At 41.4% G+C, this 22,296-nt stretch overlaps 1 protein-coding gene across 2 annotated transcripts in view; it reads left to right on the forward strand.

The window, feature by feature from the left end:
• The first annotated feature begins 260 nt into the window (after positions 1–260).
• Positions 261–22,296, forward strand: part of MYLK3 (myosin light chain kinase 3) — a 65,835-nt gene continuing 43,799 nt past the window's right edge. The window contains exon 1 of one of the 2 annotated variants that reach the window (XM_075008543.1): positions 261–391. In XM_075008543.1, the coding sequence (XP_074864644.1) occupies positions 344–391 (48 nt within the window). In that variant the 5' untranslated portion in view covers positions 261–343. Of the gene's footprint in view, positions 392–4,531; positions 4,715–22,296 lie in introns of those variants that run through there. The other variant, XM_075008542.1, reaches the window with a different exon arrangement.

The following is a 22,296-nucleotide window of genomic DNA, read 5'->3' on the forward strand; positions in this document are numbered from 1 at the left end:
AATGGAATAAAATATGTGAATCTTCTGGCCTGGGGGAAGATTTCCTTATGTAAGGGGATCCACAATGTAAAATAAATATTAATTTGTTGGTGAAGATTTCAGAGCTGACCTTTAACATTAATCCATACTCAGTGAAGCAGCTATAGAAATATGCTCCTCGTGAGACTCTGACATGCAGGAATCATTCGCTCTTAGAGGATGTCTCATCTGCAAACACTTTTCACAACCTCCTGAGTACTTGCTCTGATCAGATACTGGTATTCTGCTCTGTTTTCTCATACACAGTGCTTTGTTTGTTGCATTCATTTGCGTTTCCTTGGGTCCGTCCTGGGAACACTGCTATATGCTGGTATCCGGTACTAGTCTGCATGGATTGAAGCAGAATGAAAGGGTAAGTGGTAGTAGGATTTGGTACATACTTCAGAGACTTTATCAGTACTTGAGTTTTTGGGCTGGGGGAGTGCTAACCTGCCTATGGTCTGTAGTTTGAATTGTAAGCAGTGGGCAAAAGAACTGAAGCTTCTACTTGGATATTTCTTTTCAAGCAAGTAAGTTACATTTGCTCCAAACTACACTTAATTTAAACCTGCTGTAGATAAAGAATGATAATTATAAATTCCTTGAGGTGGGGACCATAGTTTTACAGAACATTGACCACATTGTCAGCACTCGATAAAGTGCTGAAAGGTGAGCAAAGTCACCTACACATACTGAATTTTCTCTCATTTCCCATTGTCTTCAATGGGAGTTGCTTGTTAAGTACCTCACTGCATTGGTTCTTAAAAATGGAAGAAACAAGAAAACAAGAACCCATCTGTCCTAATCTATTTTTTGTCCTGTACTGTATTAATCTTTGCTCTGCAAGTTGTAATCCGATTAACTGATGTCTGCACAGTTCAGTGACTGATGGAAATATCAGATATCTTGTATGAAATAAATACATTTCAAAATTTCAAACTCAATGTGCATCTTGGAGAGATGAAAGCCAAATACATTAAGAGCAGTAACTTCTGGGTTTTTTGTCACTTTTGTTTTCATATTTCATACAATAATAGAAGCTTCCATGCAACACATCAAGGTTTCAGTCCCCTGTTTTTACAATAGCTTTGCCTTTATTCCGGACATACTGTCTGACTGTGTGTTGAACAATTGATTTAAAATAAAGGCCTTTTACAATTAACTCATAATATCTACATTTGAAGGCTCAGGACTAAATTTTGTTCTCATTTATGCTGGTGTAAATGAGGACAAGTCACTTCAGATTTAAGTCCAACTGAGAGGAAAAATTGGCCTCCTATTTGCTGATCTAATACAACATATTAAAAGGAAACATTGTTTTCCTGGTGAAACTGGGTCATTTAATTTTCTTCTGTTGCAAACTGAGTATCATTGTTAAATCACTGCTTTTGTTAGTTGCTTTTAACATCTTTCTGTAAAGTATTCCACAGTCTGAACCATAGGAGCCAAACAAGGTGAAAAGTAAGCTTTGTGTGTTTTTTTACAAATGTTAAAAAGGAGAAAATGGAAAAGCTGGTGGCTCTGATCATCGTAATTATATTCTTAATTATTAATAAATACTGCAGTAAGGTGTCATTTTACACTAGCGTTCTGTATTTAGATCTGCCAACGGAAGGTTGCAGACTGAACACTGCTTGTTCCAGCCTCCCTGCCAAATTTCCTAATGGATTCCCTTTGTTGTGCAAGCTTGCCCAGTTGGCTTGACACTTACATGCTCCACATGTTTTTGGTGCCACATTAAGTAATAAAATCTCTTTGTAAAATACGGAATAGCCATGCAATTGTTTGCACCCTCTCAAAATTAATTGCATTTTAATTTTCATTCTGTATCATTTGTGATGCCGTAGAACACATCCTGCCTAGCATGAATAAAAACCTTTTCCTGTCCTTTGACGTGGGGAGTGCCTCAAGAACAAAACATGATGCATTTGTCCTGGGCATAGAGGAAGAAAAGCAAGATTTCAAGGGATGAGGTTTAACTAGGATGCAACTTTATTAACTTAACTCACCTGGGAGCTACCCAATATAGCTCATACAATGCCTGTTGTTATTCCTTCCATAGTTATTTCTGCATGGAAGAAGTCTGCCATCAGCCCCTGTCCCCCACCTTACTACAGCTTGTTTCTAGCCCATTTCTGGGATCCACTGCCCCTTATTAACATGAGGGCTAGTGGGGCAAGAAAAAGGTGTCTCATCTCTGAACAAGACATTAAGAGCCTCAGCCCTGTCCCCCAACTTCTTTAAGTGATGCCATCTTTTTTTTTTTTTAATAGTGAGATAACTATTGCACAATAATTGTCTCACTGGAAGATCTCAAATAAAGACAAGGCACTTGTGGATTTTACCACAAGATACTTAAGTTATTCCCACCATCCCAGTTGACCTCATGCTAGACTTACAGTGTCTTATCGCCACTATGTTTTTAAGGCTGAATAGCTAATACTCACTAATTATCCCACAGTAACACACATCTTTTCTGTTGGCGAAGTCATAGCCAGTTCTAATTCCAAAAAGTTCCTTCAGGGAGCCTCAGACATATCCCTGGGAGTCACTTTCCTTAAGTGAAAAACAGTTACTGTGTCAGGATCCTGTTTTACTCTTTTCCAGTGTAATCTGAGTTAAGTAGTTTCTTACAGTGCACTCCTCCAAGCAGAGCTAATTGTTTGCAAAGAGCTAAAACTATTATTTACTATCATTATTGCATTAATGGGGAAAAGAAAATGGCATCATGGAAGAGAATGGCAAGTAGAATTCAGTCATTACTTCTGTAGAACTTGGGCCAGGCCCACACTAGGGAACAAGGTTGAGCTAAGATACTCCCCTCCACTTCTGTAAATAGCATAGCTGGAGTCATAGATGTGATAACAGGGGTCAGCAACCCAAGAGCAGCATGTGAGCCGATTTTCATCGACAAGCAAGGTGGGAGCTCAGCCCTGCCCCTCCTTTCCCATGCAGCTGGGAGCTTGCTCAAAGCTATGCCACCTGTGGATTAACAAAAGACCAGCGAATGCTACCAACCATCGCCTAAACAGTAAAGCTCTGCATCTTTGTTTATTTATTAATGAAGCTGTTGTAAGTAGGACTATTATTGACTTTAAAAAGTATCTCGGGCACTTGGACCATACATAGAGGTCAAAAGGTCAAATTTTGGCACTCTGCCTTGGAAAGGTTGCTGACCCCTGTACTAGAACTAGAGATGTGGGGGACACTCATCAGCCTGGACTTGAAGACATTTCCATTACATACAGGATTTACGGTTTGGTTGAGTGGTGCTCAGTACCCCCCCTATACAAATTGTTCCAGTGCCTGTGGCTGGAGTCAATATATCTTAGTTGGAATTTCTGTGGCATCCATGCTGCTGGAGGTTGATGGGATAACCTCTCCCATCAACTTCCCTTAGTTTTCACAATCCAGTGGTGTATGGGGTGGAGGGGGAGGGGGAGGTGATCAGCAATTGATTTAGTGGATCTTTACTAGGCCTGCTAAATCAAATACTGAGAGATCAATGTTTGCAGCACTGATCTCCCGATAAATGGAGATAAGGGCTTACCTCTCTTCTCAGATTTTCCAACGTCTTTTTTTCTTTATGTGAAATTTTGGTGTGAAAACATTTACAGAATAGTAATACCCATGGGCCCTGTCAGGATCATTGTGCTGAGCACTGTGCGAAAACATGAACAGACACAGTCCCTTCTCCAAAGAACTTACCATCTAAAATCTTAGTAAATTCTTACTAAAACAAAATATAGGTGCAGTCATTTATGGGGACCCTAATACGGGGTTCATTTTGTGTGCATATTGGCTTAAATGGATTTGTCACTTCAGTTCTGGGGAAAACATTTAAATGAGTTTTTATCGGCCACCAGCTATGTGTGCACGAAATTGCTTGACACAATACTTTTATGGTTGTAATGCACTTGAAATCATTCACCTGTGTGTACTTCAATGTCAATTTATACCCATAAAATCCATTGATGGTGGGGGATTTTGCAGGTTCAAATACCTGTCTCAGCAGGTGTTAAGTTATGAAAAGCTTGTATACAGGTGCATGTACCTATCTGAGTAACTCTGTGAGTGTGAAAATGGAGGCTGACAGTTTACTCTTTTCGTCTCAAGTCCTATGACATTGTTGTCCTCTAAAATCTGAGAGCAAAATGTTCACATACAATCACACTGATGCGAACACTGAATTAGTGTCCATCACTGAACGTGGGAACAACACCAGTGAATGACAGCTGGAACCAAAATTATATTTCTTAAATATACAAACAAAAAATTAAACTGGGCAAAAATAAGAGAGACAAATAGCATAGACAGAAAAGTCTAGAGAGGTCTCTTGATTGACTTCAAGTGATTTGGCCATTGTCTGCAGCTGAGTTTGTTTCCGTTCTTATCGGTGATGCAGGAAATGAGCTGTAAGGCTACAGATAGAACCTCGTACTACAGATAAGGAAGTGAAATGATTGAAATGCCTCATATAGTGTCAGATAAGATGAAATGCTTAGTTTATCACACACACAATTCTAGTAGGATCCAACAAGGCTTTGCTTAATTCAGTAAAAGGTTTCAGGCTTCCTGGGTTACTGCCATACAAGCTAAAAAAATGGGAACTTTGTATCAGGAATCGTCACTGCACAGATCCCTTCGTTTGAGCATGGGAGGATTTTGTGTCTCGGATTACATAAAAAGATTTACGGTAAGGGACTTTTAAGAATTTTTAAATTTAGTTTTGAAGTAATGTTAGTCACTTCAGGGACTGTCATTTTCTTAAGTACTGTGTAATTTTGACACTATCTTCTAAATACAACGATTGTTTCTCAGACTACTAAAGTCAGCGGGAATAGTGCTTGACATGAGGAAACAAACATTGCATATTTTGCTAAGTTGTAAGTAACAGACATGTTGACTAGTATGCTGAGCAGCTGTGGATTTATGTGGATGTGACTTGTTTGCATTATTGCAGCTCGTTGCTTTAGAATGGATGTTGTAACTGTCTGAGATGTTAGAATAAAGTTGCTCATAAAAGTTAAACAAATTTGCAAAAAGTTACAAGAGCTTGATATAATCTTTATGAGGGAGAAGGTATATTAATCTCAGCCAAATTGTATCTGTTTGTTGGGCATGCTCTTAAAGATACATGGTTAACTTGAACATGGTATATTGAACATCTGCAAAATGTGCATCTCTTATCACTTATATTGTGGTAACATCTGAGATTAACACAGTGGTGTTAGGTACCATAGAAATGCTATAGCGAACAACAGTTATTGCCCCAAATACCTTTTATTCAATGTGGGTAGGGCAGACCAAGGGTGAGAGGAGAAGTAGGCACAGAACAATGAAATGACTTGCGGAGTTACACAGGTGGTGGGTGGTAGAGCTGGAAGTAGAACACAGGTTTTCTGACACCTTGTCCAGTGACTTCTCCGTTGGGCTATGCTTCCTCTCAATACTAGCTCTGCCATTGAAGTCCCACTTCGATTGTTATAATGGAAGGAAGTTAGTGGAGAAATAATATTTTTCTCTGTGATTTTTTTTCCTTGACACATTTGAGAGTAAAACTGATTATACTGAAAGTGCTATCTCTCTGCAGAGTCAGTCAGTGTCTCATTCACTGAAAATATCCGTATCAACCTCAGAATGAAATGATTATAGATTTTTTAAAAAGAAACTTTTTAAAAAGTTGCAGGACATACTGTTTTTATGAGAGTCTAACAGTACTTAGAATTGTTTTGGACATTTTTTCAGACTGTTTGGAAGAAGTAATCAATTTTGCGCAAATAACTTCCTATAGAAGGCACTTTTAAAAATATGCTTTTATCTCATTTAACTGTTTTATCAAGTCCTATGACATTTGAGAAAATACCCTACTTTAAGTATAGTAAATATAACAAATAGCATAAACATGTTTAATACCAAAGGTCAAATTCTGACCCTGTTCAAGTCAATAGCAAAACTTTTACAAACTGTAATGGAGCCAAGATTTTTCATGGCAATCTTAAGGGAACACATTGACTGCACATAATGCAATGTTTTTAATATAGTCAGAACTACTGTAAAGTATTTTTATCGTTGGATCACTTAATCAAAGAGTGACCAAGGAGACTGAGTGTTTTTGATTGCTAAAGAGCCAGCAGAGTTACTCTGGTGTAACTGAAAGTGTAATCGGTCCCATCATTTTAATGGCATATACCACCCAACTGCATTTTCTTGAGGAATGACATTTTTTCTTTGTTGCCTGCAGTAAAATTTGAGATAATTTTCTGTTCATATTCTTATTTTGATTTCTCCTTCAGGAAAACCCATGTTGAACAGTAATATTACATTAAACATAAGTGTTTTGTAAAATGTATCTAAAAGGGTGTCATAAGGCAGAGGGAGGGAACTTGTTCGTTCTTGCCTCTGAGGATAGAACAAGAGGCAATGGACTTAAATTGCAGCAGGGGAGGTTCAGGTTGGACATTAGGAAAAAGTTCCTAACTGTCAGGGTGATCAAACGCTGGAACGAATTGCCAAGGGAGGTGGTAGAATCTCCATCACTGGAGCTATTTAAGAAGAGGTTAGATAGATGGCTTTCAGGATGGTCTAGAAAGTGCTTGGTCCTGCCATGAGGGCAGGGGGCTGGACTCGATGGCCTCTTGAGGTCCCTTCCAGTCCTACTCTTCTATGATTCTATGACTTCTCTCAAAAAGAAATGCAATTAAATTAAGCCAGGTTTCTCAGGAATTAATTTTTATGTTTTTGAAGTTAATGTATAATGCAAAACACATTGGTAAGGGCTGCTATAATCTAGGCTTTCATGCATTGAAGGAAATTGCACTTAATGTTGTACTGAGTAAAAATTAAATTCCAGAGCTACAGTTACACGCTTTCCTGAGATTTTAGTCGCTGGGATTTTTGTTGTTCGGAGGCATTGTGGTGTAGGGGCTAGAGTAGTAGACTGGGACTCAGGAGACATGCATTCTACCCCCAGCTGTAGCACTGACCTGCTTGTGTCACCTTCACTCCCTCTGTGCCTTAGTTTCCCCATCTCTAGAACTGGCATAATAATATTGAGATCCGTTTTAAAATTCATTGAATTCTGCAGATGAAAAAGCTAATATTGGAGCTAGGTATTCATGAGTCCTAAATTGAACCAAGAATCAAAGTAACTTGATTTTTTTGTTTGTGGCTACATCACTCAGGACCACTGGTAACCTGAAGTCATGCATCCCATATATTCATTGATGTAAGGTGTTTCACATTTGAATTAATGAGCAACTGTAGAGGCGTTTGTCATGCAGGTAGCCTATTCCCACAGTAACATGTCAACTGATGTCTTGGTACCAATGAAGTCTGCCTGTAGCTGTAGAGTTTGGTAAATATTGTAAAGTTACAGCATTGCTATGTGTGTTTTTCAGTGATTTTGAAAACTATCAAGATACTGTTGAGGGTTGTAAAAATGAGTTGTTTTAGAGCATTTTGATGTAATGATCAGTATAATCTTTGTTACTAGAGATGATTGAAAGTCAGCAAACACTAGATAACAGAATTTATGGAATGAAAGATTTGATTTGCAGGTCACATTTTCAGGGGTTCAATGGGTGGTATATGTTTATGAGCACTGGGAAGGAAATTCATGGCAGAACATGAGACAGCAAAAAGATGATTGTGGCTGGATGTTGTAGTGGATACTGGGAAGATAAAAAGGACCATTCAGCCACAAACGGATTAATAGAAGATTGTATAGAATGGGCTACTGTTGTTGCATACATCCTGTTGTGAAGCTCTCATGTATTACATTTGAACACTTTAAAAGAGCTTGATTTTAGAATTTCTGAATTCAAATGTGCATACAGGATGAAATGCAAATACCTTGTTGTGGTCTCCAAATTAGAAGATAAATAGAGCTTAATACCAAATTGCAACATAAAGCTGGTGGTCTCCAGCCAGTTAAGTGATGAACATTTCGCTGGCAATTTGGAAACCTTTCTCGGGGGTATGATTTAAAGCCCTCTGAAGTCTTCGAGAGTCTTTGCATTGACTTCCATGGGGTTTGGAGTGAGACATAAATATTTTAGTGCTACTTTATTCTTACTCAATAGGCCTGCTCCCTGTGTATGCAAGACCTTTAGCTTTCACTGCTTTTTTACTCCTGTTGATCTTACTGCAGCGCCTACACAGCTAGTGGAGTGAGAAGTATCATATTTCTTCTTGTGTATCACTAGTAGCAGTGTTTAATGGCTTCTGCTCTGTGCAAACCCACAAAAGCACAACAGGTCTTCCTAGTGGGTGACAGAGGCCTTAATGTGGTGGGGAGACTTCCTGTTTGTTATGAGAGAGAAAGGAACCCAGACCACCTTCCAAATCCCTGACTGAATTTGCATGCTGCCAGTTTGATTAGATAGAGGTTTGATATAAACTGTAAACTGACCACATCTAAGATGGAGTTGCTGGGAAATAACAAATGCAGGAACCCAGCAGTGCCATTTTTTTGTATTCACTTTCCAGAGGAGATTGACTTGAACGAAGATGTAACTGAAATGTGGAAACATGGGAGACCCTGCATGCACTTCATAGAAGAAGAACATTGCATGCTGTCTTGAAATTTTTCAGTGAATATTAGTGCAGCTGTCTGGAAAAAAAATGAAAAGGCTGAAAATGAAAGATACATTAATCCTCTGGCTTGCTATTGATATTGGACTCCTGTGTGAGAATAACCTCTGGAGCAAAGTCAGTGAATATGAATTAGGAACAGGTGTTCTGTTGGTAAATCTGCCTTCAGAGGTACAAAATAATCTAGAGGGAAGCATTAGAATGTATTTTTCAGTCATGCATGTGTAAGGAAAGTAGAAGCAGGAATTTGAGGAATGTGTTCTTTAGAGATCACTTACATGGAAGGGGAAGAGCTTCAGGGTGTGTCTGTTCAAATAAATAGTTGTTTTCTTTGCAAGACCTGCTGGGTAGCACATGCAGCAGGGTGTTTTGCTTATTGTAAGCAACTTGTTGTTGTAAAGTCACAACTTATGTTATCACCCAGTGTAAGACCTGTGGAATATCACCAATCCTTGAAATTAAGGTGGGCAGGGCAGGGCGGGCAGTCATCTCTGTGTAAGATGTGGCTCGCACAGTGCTCCCCTTAGCAGAGCCTTGTGGAGCAGAAGTGGGGAGGGGGTACTAGTTGAACCAGTTGGGAGCCTTTGGGCCCTGCAGCTATAAGTTTGGTTTGACTACTGCTTCTCCCCACTGTTCAAAGACAGAACTAAAGCCCAGACGAATGCTGTGCTCTGTAGTTATTCTGTGAGAATCCACCTTGGTGGATACTGAGATTCTTGTGGCTAGTCTGAGAGCAGAAATCACTTGTGGCTAGGCCCAGAGCTGAAGCCATTGAGAGCTGAAATCACAAGGTTTTGCCTACAGCCAAACCCACAATGTATCAGGCAAGTGGCTGGTGGAGCACAGCGGACAAACCGCCAGGACAGGATGGCTGGTGGAGCACAGTGCACAAGCCACCAGCAAGAGGTGGCTGGCACGAGGTGGCCGGCAGAGCACAGTGGACAATGGGTGGATGGCAGAATACAGTGGACAAGTGGCTGGCAGGGCGTGGCCAGTGGAGTACAGCGGGCAAGCAGCTGGCAGGGCATGGCCAGTGGGTTCAGCAGGCAAGTGGCCAGCAGGAGCAGCAAGTGGCCGGCTAGTGATCCTGCCTCAGTGCAGCATCTCCATGTTGACATACTCATGAACTCTGGGTTGGTATAGACTGTACTGTGAGTCGACAGCTGAGGTGGAAGTACACTGTAGAGGTGGAGGGGTGTAGATAAATATTTGGCTCAACAGACTCTGGGGACAGTGCCTTGCTTAAAGGGGGCATACCTCTCCTCTGTTTAGGCATATTGCATCTGCCACTGTGTAAATTTGTTAGGCTACTGTTACTAAACAAGCTGTTTCTATCACAGACTCTCTGCTTGCAAGAGGGGAAGAGCTTTCTTTACGGGCACCCAGCAGGCGGGGGTGAGATTGTCACAGGTTATGGGGTGGGGGCTCGAGCTGGTTAGGTAGCATTACTGAGGGACTCCCCTAAAAGCTGAACTGGGCCCTTCTGGAGGTCATCTGCCATCAATAGAAGGTTTGTACCTGAAAACGTTAAACAGTGTTATTTAGAAATACCTGATCAACTCCTGTTGATTGTCATGTAACTCATTTGTTAAGATAATCTTAACTTTCAGAATGAAGGGTCCTGTGGCACCTTATAGACTAACAGAAAAGTTTAATTATAAGGTGCCAGAGGACCCTTTGTTGCTGTTACAGATCCAGACTAACACGGCTACCTCTCAGATACTTAACTTTCAGGAGCTTCCAAATGTACATTTCCCTTAAAACATTGCTAATAATTCTGAGACCGTATATGTACGTGGTGGGACCAGTATTTTATGGCAAGGTAATGTAATAAAAACATCAAGAATATCTAGGAAATCTTAAGTTTTCCTGATTTGTTACAATTAATTAGATCTGTGAATTAGATTGAAGTACACTATTGCAACACTGCAGAAATAAACTGTGACCGCCTAACTAAACTGCAAATGTTTAACATCAATGTAAAGTCTTTTTTAATGTAAGGCATTGACACTTATAAAGACTTATTTAGATCTTATTAGCTAAACTCCAAGCTTTTATAAACAACTGCTTAAGAGAAATCCTCAACATCAGATAGTCAGGAAAACTGGCCACAAATGAAGACTTTTAGAGAATGAAACAAACTGTTAGGATAGGAAATGATGATACAATCATGGAGGAGGCTAGGACATGTGGAAAGACCCTAATGATCCAAGCTGTGTATTGGAATCTCATGGGCAACAGAAGATGAGGTAGAACAAGGACAGCATGGAAATACGCAACAGAAATAGAACTGAAAGCCAGGCCCTCTCAAAGAATGGCAAAGGCCCAGGCCGCTTTGGCTACATCTACTCTACAGAGTTATTTCTAGATAACAGCTGTTATTTCTTAATAACTTTGCTAGCGACTACACTATGCACACACTATTTTGAAATAAATTCAGAATAGTAGGTGAGTTATTTTGAAATTGGTAACCCTCATTGCAGAAGGAATAATGCCTATTTCAAAATAGATATTTCTAAACTGGTGCTATTAAGACATGAAATAGCGCTATTTTGAAATAAGGCGTAATGCTGTCCCATAGCACTATTTCAAAATAGCTCTATGTGTCTGCAAATACTATTTCAAGATAGCTGGGTACTATTTTGAGATGCATTTTGTGTGTAGCAGTGTTATTTCAAAATACGATATTTTGAAATATCTTATTTCAAAAAACCTCTGTACTGTGGCCCTATACTTTGAGTTTAGAGACCCCCATCCTCAGGCCCCCAACGTGTTTGATGTCTCATCCAGAGTCGTAATAAAACCAAAAGAATACATGGAAATGAACAGTTGAAACATTTATTTATTAAGAATTAAGTCGTTATACCCATAGCATGTATATTAAGAGTGTAACTTTAATTGTGAGTTTCTACTGTGAGCAAAATTCTTCATTTTAAAGTGCTTTTCTGGCTTTGTTACATGCAAACTCATTTATAATTGAAGAAAAATCTTATTTTCGTGCAACATCAATGTTTAATATTAACATTTTGAGACCATTCGAACTGTCTTGTTCTATTGTAGAATGATGATAGTTCTTTGTTTTAACACACTGAACGTGCATTCATCTGAAGCCACTGATGCAGGGAGACTGACAAAAAAACAGTAGAAGTCAATAACAACAACAACAGCAAGACTCAATAGTGCTTTTCTGTGTCATATTAAGATGTTAGGAAAACTCAGATGAAATGTCAATATCCTGAGCTACTGATTTGGACTCAGACAGGACTGTATCCCGTTGATCACAAATGTTTTGAATATCTTTAAGAAGTCATTCAGTTTTATTCCTCTCAACACCTAATGTTAGCATAATATATTTGAATTACAAGATTGGTTTAATGGATGATTTTTAGCATCTTCATCTACATGGCTGACATTAAAATGCATTCAAAATTGGATGTATACTTTGAATGACTTAAGCTCAATGTGAGTCTGTGCTGTGAGAGTAAGAGATTCGAGCTCATGTAAAGCCTTTCTCACAGTCCAAATGCGGTACAACTAGTTTAACACCATCAATTTGTGCTGACCATCTTGTTGTCGACATGCCGTGACGTGAAGCGGGCAGTCACTGCTTCAGAATTCCCCACTTTTTCCCACTCCTACTGGAGAGGTTGTACAATTGCTGGATTGTTCCAAAGTATGTGATTGCTTCCTTGCATGCTTCAGCGCAATCAACCCCAACAAGATATAATGTGTGGTGGCTACAATAGGAGAAAATACAGTTTGGATTTTGCTCAAGAAGGACTGTTTGTACTGTTGTACTTCCCAGCCACACTGGATCCATCATCATAGGCTTGGCCAACGCAGACTTAAAAATTTAATTGGAAGCCTTTGAAGATTTCTAATACATGAGCAGTGCTATCTTTTCCAGTTTTCTGTGAAATTATTGATCAAAATGAATTGTTGTTCAGTTGAAACCTTTGAACTTTCTTCAATTTTAACATGTCAAACAATCAAGATCATTGGTTCTTTATAAGAACAATCTGGAGTTGCATCAGTAATAATTTAAAAGTACAGCTTTTGTCTTATCTCTTGGAGAACTGTTGTTTGCACAAATGTCCCACACACTTCAATAAACCCATTTTCTATTCTGGTAGATACATAATGGATGTGCATGCATTTTGCACTCTCTTGTGTTTCATGAAGATGCTTAACGTGGCCTGATAAAAGTGGGTCATTCTTACTAAGAAGCTCAAGTATACCAAGAAATTTCCATTTGTAGGATCACTCACATGTTGACTGGTGTGAAACAGAACAATATGTGTTCAAGGAGTTTTTTCCAGTTAGTGGTTTCTGTGTTTATTTCACTCAGGAGTAGGTTTTCAATTGAGCTGTGAGCTAGTGCTGCTCTACTCACTGATAGCCATGTGTTATTGACGTTTCATATACAGGTATTTGGTCTTTCAACCTCTACTGATGCTCCAACCAGATGGAGCAGACAGTCCTGATGCATTTGAAGTATTACTGTCAAAAATGCAACATGGCACACAGTACAGAGCCTGCTTTTCCACCCTCCGAGAGAGCCAGTCTCTTGTGTAGATCTCTCCATTTGGAAGAGTATTTGTCAGCAGACGAGTGGGCAAAGCATGATTTTTTTTTCCAGCATCTTCTGGTATATTACTTGGAATCTGAAAACAACTAACTTTGTGAACTGACTGCATTTGAGCAGCAGTGTTCCTATCAAGCAGTCCAATATCAGATTCCAACGCCACTGTTATACTGTGTCCTGTGCTATACATAAATTCTTGCTCTTCTTTTGCAGCATCTCCAAGATCCTCATTATCTGCCTGCACAGTCTCTAAATCAAGCATAGGTTCTGCATCTATCACTGCTATTAGCATTTCTGTGCCTTGACCAATGGACCTCCTCATTTTGAGGCACTGGCATTGAAATGTCATTTGTGAATAGAAAGTTTTCATCACCAAAATGGGAAGTGTCACTATCAATAGAGTCACTGTCTAATGTCTGAGGTGTCTTTTCTATGAGAAATGATATTATTAGCTTTAAACTCTTAACTGCTGCTTCGCTCTGGGGCTTTCACCATCTCTTAATTGCCGCACTTTCAAATCTTGGCTTCGTGTTTGTGAAGGTGTCTTTTTTAAAACATAGTAATATGCAATATATTAATTTGCTAAAGGCTATAGGTTATACAAAGTTTTAGTTGTATGAACTTCACAATTAATATAATAATGGTTGGGTGGGGAGGTTATTTACTGTAGCTCTTATAGCCTTATTATTGGACAGATAAGCCATGAGAGAAGCTGCAGACTCGAACACTGTCAAAAAAATCCTCACCACTGCTGCTAACCACCATCTCTTGAGATGAAAAGGGGCCATACATCATATATCACACATCATGTCATATATCATATCACATGATATCATATGATATATATCATCTTATTTCAGTCTTGAAATTTTGTCTGATAACATGTTCTCTTTATTAAATTTCTCTAACTCATGCAGTGTTATGAATATGAACATACGGTGGTTGCCAGGTTAGATATTAAATGTATTAAACAACTAGAAGCCAAAGTTTATTATCACAAAAAAGTCTTTAAAGGTGAATCTAGAACTGGAGGAAGAAATAGATTTCATCTGAGCTTGATCTGGTTATTGTATACAAAGACAAGAAAAAACAGGAATATGAAAATCTCCTATGCAGAGATAAACATCTAATTTAAAGGCTGAACTCACTCTCAGACCAAGCAAAATCACTTGATAGTAATAGACTTAATTACAACTTTCAAAACCTCTTAAATATGCTAGGACTGCAAATAGCATTTCATAATGCAGAATCAGTAATCATAGAAGCTGCCCCAGTCTCTAGTCATGCAGATGAGACTGAAAAACTGACAAAGGGCCGAGGTCCTGCAATGATTTAAATAATCTTTTTGCAAGTGTATATAGGTTTGTTGTCTCTGTTGTAATTGCAAGGTGAACAATAAATGGAAATGACTTGGTAGAAAAATGTCAAAATTTGAGGTCCCTTTGTCTCCTCAGGCCCCTCCTGCACAAATCCCAACCTTCCCGTAAGGCATGTTGTAAGCTATTAAAATGACAAAGCTAAGACTCCAAAGATGGGTGCCAGTTGTGAAGGTCTTTTGTTCCACGTGGATTAAAGAGATATAACTAGAATAAGTCATACTTCACTTTATGTATAAGTGTATTACAAAACACTTGTGTCTCATACCAGGATGACTCTCGTGATAAGTAATGTCATAAAAAATCTTTTTATTGCTAGGCTGTGAGTAAGGAATTGATAGTTAAAGCAATCTGATGGCTGCTTGTTTGATCTCTGTTGGGGCTCGCTTTTTCCTCTGTCAACATTTGACCTTGTTCATTCCTTATTGGGAGGCTAAATTAGTATATGGCCAAAGCCAAAATGGTACAAGTTCTGATTTCCCCCCACAGAGAACAGAAATATCTTTGGTTTCCTCAAACTTTGTTTCTTTCACTTCTTGTTCTCCAGCATTCCAGTTGTTCTACCTATCTGCCACTTCCAAGAACATTATTTTGGCTTTGAAATCTTAAGAAAGTACTGTAAAGGTGTTTTCAGTTCCGCTTCTATAGAGGTGTCACATGGCTGGACTTTTATATTGGGTCTGGAAACCATTTTATATGCCCAAAGTATTGTGCTAGGGGTGCCACGTGAAGTATCAAATGAAAGCTGATGATGCCCTGAATCTATGTTTGCTACTTGTGTGTCTGTATCATGTATGTGCGTATGTAAAGTTATAGGTTTTTAGCTCCGTGGCTGTGTGAGAAATGTTTCAGTGCTCAGGTTCACAATGGCTGCGTCTACACGTGCACGCTACTTCGAAGTAGCGGCACCAACTTCGAAATAGCGCCCGTCACGTCTACACGCGTCGGGCGCTATTTTGAAGTTAACTTCGACGTTAGGCGGCGAGACGTCAAAGCCGCTAACCTCATGAGGAGATAGGAATAGCGCCCTACTTCGACGTTCAACGTCGAAGTAGGGACAGTGTAGACGATCCGCGTCCCGCAACGTCGAAATTGCTGGGTCCTCCATGGCGGCCATCAGCTGGGGGGTTGAGAGATGCTCTCTCTCCAGCCCCTGCGGGGCTCTATGGTCACTGTGGGCAGCAGCCCTTAGCCCAGGGCTTCTGGCTGCTTCTGCGGCAGCTGGGGATCTATGCTGCAGGCACAGGGTCTGCAACCAGTTGTCAGCTCTGTGTATCTTGTGTTGTTTAGTGCAACTGTGTCTGGGAGGGGCCCTTTAAGGGAGCGGCTGGCTGTTGAGTCCGCCCTGTGACCCTGTCTGCAGCTGTGCCTGGCATCCCTATTTCGATGTGTGCTACTTTGAAGTGTAGACGTTCCCTCGCTGTGCCTATTTCGATGTTGGGATGAGCAACGTCGAAGTTGAACATCGACGTTGCCGGCCCTGGAGGACGTGTAGACGTTATTCATCGAAATAGCCTATTTCGATGTTGGCTGCACGTGTAGACGTAGCCAATGAGAGCTGGGGCTCCACCCCAGCCAGGACAAAAGACTGAGCAAAAGCCCAGATGGCCATCACCCATTTTGTGGTGGGCGCTCTTTCGAAATACATTTCTGTGTATAGCAGTGTTGTTTCAAAATAGTTATATCAGAATAGCTATTCCAGAATATTTTATTTCAAAATAGGGCTGCTGTGTAGATGTAGCCTAGGTGAGCAGCTTGGCTCACTGCTGACCATATCCTCTGGCTTGCAGATAAGCAAGGAAATAAAATACACAAGTCCTGGACTTTTCAACATTGTTAATTATTAGTTTGTCACTTTAAGTAGAGTCATAGGGGCAGGGAGAGGAAGGTGCTGTTACCATATAATGGCAAACTGATGTTTTTAATTAACTGTAACTCAGCCTTTGGTAATTGCATTTTCTAGGGTATCCAAAAATTGTCACAGCATACTTTGCAATAGGAAGTCCAGTGACTTAATTTTATTTAAAAATTGTGTTGAAAGGTTTTGTAATGTCTACACTAGTGAGCTGGCTGTGGCCCAGATGCACCTCCACCAGATTGCTTGTGTAGCTGCTGTAGGGTAGCAGGAGAGAGCTCACCCACTGACATGATTAAACCACTTCCAGCAGTGACGATAGCCATGTCAGCAGGAGAAGCATTCCTGCCGACACAGCACTCTCCCCACTGGCGCTTCCGTCAGTGTAACTTACGTCAGGCAGGGGTGTGTGTTTTCACAGCCCAAGCAACATAAGGTATGTCAACAAAAGAAGTAGTATAGACATGGCCTTAGCCAATGTGGGTGCCTTCCCAGCTCACCTGAAGCAAAATGCAGCACTGAACCAAATTCCTGAATCACAGATACATGCTGTTGTCGTCAGGATTGAACTGAATGAAGGAGTCCTATCAAGGCCTGAAGGCAAAATAGCCAACAAAATCCATTGATTCAATTAATTTCCTTTTCTGATAAATTTTTAGTTGTTAGTGCGTATAGGTTTATTTTTATTTTTATTTTTTAAACAAAAACAACCTCGCACAACTGAATGTGCTTTTATCTAGTGCAGGCATGTCCAACCTGCGGCCCTGGACAGCTAGTATTGCGGCCCCACAAGATTGTAAACTTTTAACATTATTATGTGATTTATATACATTAACTATATTATATATTTTATATGCGGCCCAAGACAATTCCTCTTCACTCAATGCGGCCCAGGCAAGCCAAAAGGTTGGACACCCATGATCTAGTAGATCTACTGCACATACTTTGCGCTTATATTGATTGACCCAGCAAATCGTAATAGCACTGACATGACAGGCAGTTGAAATCTGAAGAAATGGGTTTTACCCACAAAAGCTCATGACTTAATGCATTTGTTAGTTTCCAAAGTGCCACAGGACTGCTTGTTATTTGTGAAGCTACAGACTAACACAGATGCCCTCTGAGACTATTGGCCAGAAATTCTGCTTTTTGCCTCTGTGTCAGACAGCAAAATCCACTCCACCCCTATGTTGTCCAGCTCCCAAACAGCAGGAGACCATAATTTGTCTGACTGCACATGGTTAGGCAAGAGATGGGCGTTAAGTAGCATGAGCGTTAGTTAAAAGGGCAGGTTTGGATGGGACAAGACTGTGGTCATGTTTCACCTTTCTGTGCCTGAGACAGCACTGTCAGGGAGGGCATGTTACATGGAGCTAGACACCCTCTGTATTGTGCTGCTTTCTAGCACCCAAAAGAGACTAAAGCTTTCTGGTAAGTGCAATGGGACATCTGAAGGCACAGCCCAGAGGGAGACAGACAAATGTAACTTTCTGCCGTGGTTGAGCTGTCTGTATTCTGCCTCTGCTGGCAGCCCGAGCAGCCCACTCATCCTCCTGCATCCCTGCCCTGTTGTAAGTGAAGTAGCCCCAGGAACCCCATCTAATCTACCAGCCTATCCTATGTTCTACCTACATTCCATATCCCACAATCCCCTGTAATGCTTAGTGCAATGGGCCTGACCCTCTCTCCCCAGCCTGAACATGGGGCAGCGTAAGGCCACTTCCACTGACCTAATACAAAGTGGGACTTGGAGTAGGCTCCACAGCCTGCCCCAGCTATTGCTAGTGCCTTGGAGATGCTACCCCATTCAAGAGGCTCTCAGGATCATACTTCTGTGACCTTGTGCTTTTTAACTTTCCTGATATGTATTTCCCTGATTAGTGATCATAAGAAGTAATTGAATACTGCCTTCCAAGCAGCAATCTTCTGATAAACATCACACTAATCATTCAGAAATGATTCTGGGACATTACTAAAACACGTGTTTCTTTGCCAGGCCAAAACAAAGGAATTTGGTTTGTGAAACATTCGAACAAGTTTAATAAGAACCACATCTTCTATTGGGTAGAACCGCACCTCCAAACACAGATGCATGCCGGTGTGCTCCTGTTTTGTATACGCAAGCTGTCACAATTGGCTACATCTACACGTGCACGCTACATCGAAAACGTCTACACGTCCTCCAGGGCTGGCAACGTCGACGTTCAACTTCAACGTTGGGCAGCACCACATCAAAATAGGCGCTGCGAGGGAATGTCTACACGCCAAAGTAGCACACATCGAAATAAGGGTGCCAGGAACAGCTGCAGACAGGGTCACAGGGTGGATTCAACAGCAAGCCGCTCCCTTAAAGGGCCCGTCCCAGACACAGTTGCACTAAACAACACAAGATCCACAGAGCCAACAACTGGTTGCAGACCCTGTGCATGCAGCATGGATCCCCAGCTGCCGCAGCAGCAGCCAGAAGCCCTGGGCTAAGGGCTGCTGCACACGGTGACCATAGAGCCCATCCCCTCATGGGGTTAGCGACTTCGACGTCTCACCACCTGTCAATTTCAACTTCGCAATAGCGCCCAACACGTGTAGCCATGACGGGCGCTATTTCGAAGTTGGCGCCGCTACTTCGAAGTAGCGTGCACATGTAGATGCGGCCCTGAAGGCAATCAGGAACTTTCTGGAACCATTTTAAGACAGGCTGATCAGGACACTTGGAGCCATTTAAGAACCAGTTCGTACTGGTTTAAAAAAGATCCCCTTCTGTTAGTTCACTGTGTGCAAGGAGCTGGCAGGAAGGGGTGGTGTGGTGAGAAGGGGCTGTGGAAGGTCTGGAAGGTACAAACACTGTCTGGTACCAGGAGGAAGGTTCTGTGGTAAGGAAGGTGTTAGAGAGGGCCATGCGAAGTGGCCCAGGGAATTGTACCTGTCATGTGGGTGAAACTGGAGACATTACAAACAGCTGCTATCACAGTGTCTCTGAGCTGGAACTCAGAGTAGAGAGCAGGATTGGTGCTCCCTCCCCCCACCACCCCTGGCCCCGGCCGACTGTTGTGCCCTATAGTTTTTTCCATCCATGGGCGGTATAAATTTTGTTGTGTGCACCAAGATGTGTAGACGTGCACCGCCAGTGGAAGCACATGCTGCCTACTGTGGGTGGCTGTGGACACTCTTCTAATCCGGTGGGTGGCATCTGAATCTCTCCTGGGTGGCTCATCTTACAGGGAACGATGCCCCAACTCCTATTGACCGTAGAGAGCTGATCTCTAGGAGAAGGACTAATTTGGAAAAGGGTCTGTCCTGTCCCCAAACTACTCAGAGGGGCAGCAGAGATTGTGGGATTTGGTCTCCTCTTTTTTTCCCCATGCTGGCCAAATGAGGAGGGTGGGCTGAATACAGCAGCCCTGGGCAACCATACGTATGTCAAATTCTATGCAAGTCAGGACCAGGTGGGAGTGGGGCCCTGCTGTCTTTGGGTCTCCCGGTTCTGGTTGTGCCTGGCTTCCTGCTGTGAGCTGTGGGAAGCCAGGAACCAGGCAGCAGCCTGTCTCCCAGCTCCCCTCTGCTTGCATGAACCAGGAAACTGACCAGCACTGCTGCACCAGTCAGTTTCCAAGTGGTGGGGAGCATGGCAGCACTGGTCAGTTTCCTGACTCTGGCAAGCAAAGGGTGATCTGTGAGCCAGGCCAGGTTCTCACCTGATTCCTGACTCCTAGCCACTCCTAGGAGCTGGGAAACTGACAAGTACTGCCTCCTGGTTCCTGGTCTCTGCCATTCCTGGCCTCTGCCATTCCTGGCAGCTGGAAAACTGACCAGTGCAGTAGTACTGGTCAGTTTCCTGGCTTCTGCAAGTAGTGGGGAGCTGGCAGCCAGGCTGCTGCCTGGTTCCCAGCTTCCCACCACTCATGGTTTTGACTTGGGTTGTTACAAGAAACCCATAGCTGGAGGTCTATGGTACACAGCAAGTTTGTGCTCCAGGTATCTAAACCAAGGGCTGCCAAGAGCCTGTAAGGTGAGCAGTCCACCTGAAAGTGTGGTACCCACCAAGGCAGAGAAGGTGCTTTGTTAAAGTATTTACTTCATACAGGAGCTAAATCCTACTTCTGTAGTTAACTTCAAGATCACCCATTAAGGGAGCTATAGCAACCCCTTATGTTGACAAAAAAGGAAGTATTTCTCCTTCTGTGTGTGTTTTTATCTTGTTATAGTGGAAATGTGTTTGCTAGGAGTATGATATTGGACTAAGTTGCTTTTTACTTGGACCTGTGAACAGAAGAACCTTGTTCATTAATCACTATGTTCTTTTTCTGGTCTTTGGATCATTTAAAAAAAAAACAAATTAAATACACGAACATCAATAGGACAACATTTAAATGTGGTGATTAATTTACAATTTAGGCTTTGATTTTCAGAGGCACTGCTGCTTGAACATCATTTTTACACTAACAAATAGACTTGCAAACTGCTTTGTTGAGTAACTTCAGTTACAGGCATTGGAAGTAAATGGAGTATATGGCTGTAAATCCTATTGCTTATTTTTTTCTGCCATAGAATAAAATTTTCTTGAAATTTCACTAAATTAAAATAGTCTCATAGTTAGATTTTAGATGCTTTATAGCATACCATTTTAAACGTCCATTTTTATTACTCTTGAAAGCTGGGTAGAAGAAACTGTCACGTCATAAATATCGAAAACGAATTCAAAGTGTGACCTTGATTGGAAAGTTGGCGACTCCAACACCTAGCTCATTGTTCATAGAAAAATGTAGCACATTCACTACACTTTTGACTTCCTTGGCAGTATTTCACTCCAGTTATTACCCTTATTTTAAATTGTAGGTGCCCTCTTGCAAGTGAGGCATTGACATCATTACTTGGAGTCAGGCACAGTGGAGGAGAGTTTGACCAGCAGTGGAAATCAAAGGTAAAATCCTGACTCTGTTGAAGCCAATGTTAAAACTCCCATAGGCTTCAGAGGGACAGGATTTCACGTCTTGTTGCAGTGTTCAGTCCAGCCCAGGCTGGCTGGCAGAAAATTCTTATATGATGCCTGCTCAGTGCCTTTTGTGGAACAAGTTACCGACTTCTGTAACCAGCCCCTAGTGGACATCATGAACCTACCACATCAAATGGAATTACTTGGAGCCCCAACAAACAGACCAAAAGGAATAGTGGGCGCAGAGGAAAGTGTACTTTATTTGGACAGGTGGTCCCTCCAAAGCATAGGTTATGGTGTGTTGTTAAGATAGTTGGGGGTGTGTCTGTTGTTGTTGCCCTGTAGATGTTTCCAGTGAGTAAACAGAGGATTTTATTTTCCAGAAGGTCTTCTCATGAAAAATTAAATTCACCTAAATTATTATTCCCACCTACCCCCAGAAAGGCAGATCTAAACTAGTGCTAAGCACTTCATGCCCCATTGCCGTCAATGGACTTAGGATGCTTTGTCATCCTTGGAGTCAGGCACAAACATCGATTGGTGTGAAAGACCAGAACTTGTTTAGCTTGTTGTGTATGGAGAGAGGAAAGGTCACTCTGAGACACTGAACTGAGATTGTGTCAGAGGGGTAGCCATGTTAGGCTTTATCTGCAGAAACAACCAGGAGTCCTGACAAAGCGGGTCTTTGCCCATGAAAGCTTATGGTGAAAAAATCTGTTAGTCTATAAGGTGTCACAGGACTTCTCGTTGTTTTTGCAGATACAGACTAACACGGCTACCCCTCTGATACTTGTCACCATGCAAGGCATAGTATTTAGCCATATGGGGTGGAAATCCATGAAAAAACTTGCACAGATAAAGATGGATATCATCTTGTCTCCAAGTGTAAACAGACTTTTTTTTTTTAAATTGCATCTGACGAAGCGGGACTTTGCCC

The sequence above is a fragment of the Carettochelys insculpta genome, chromosome 14, assembly GCF_033958435.1.
Source record: "Carettochelys insculpta isolate YL-2023 chromosome 14, ASM3395843v1, whole genome shotgun sequence".
Classification (NCBI taxonomy): Eukaryota; Metazoa; Chordata; order Testudines; family Carettochelyidae; genus Carettochelys; species Carettochelys insculpta.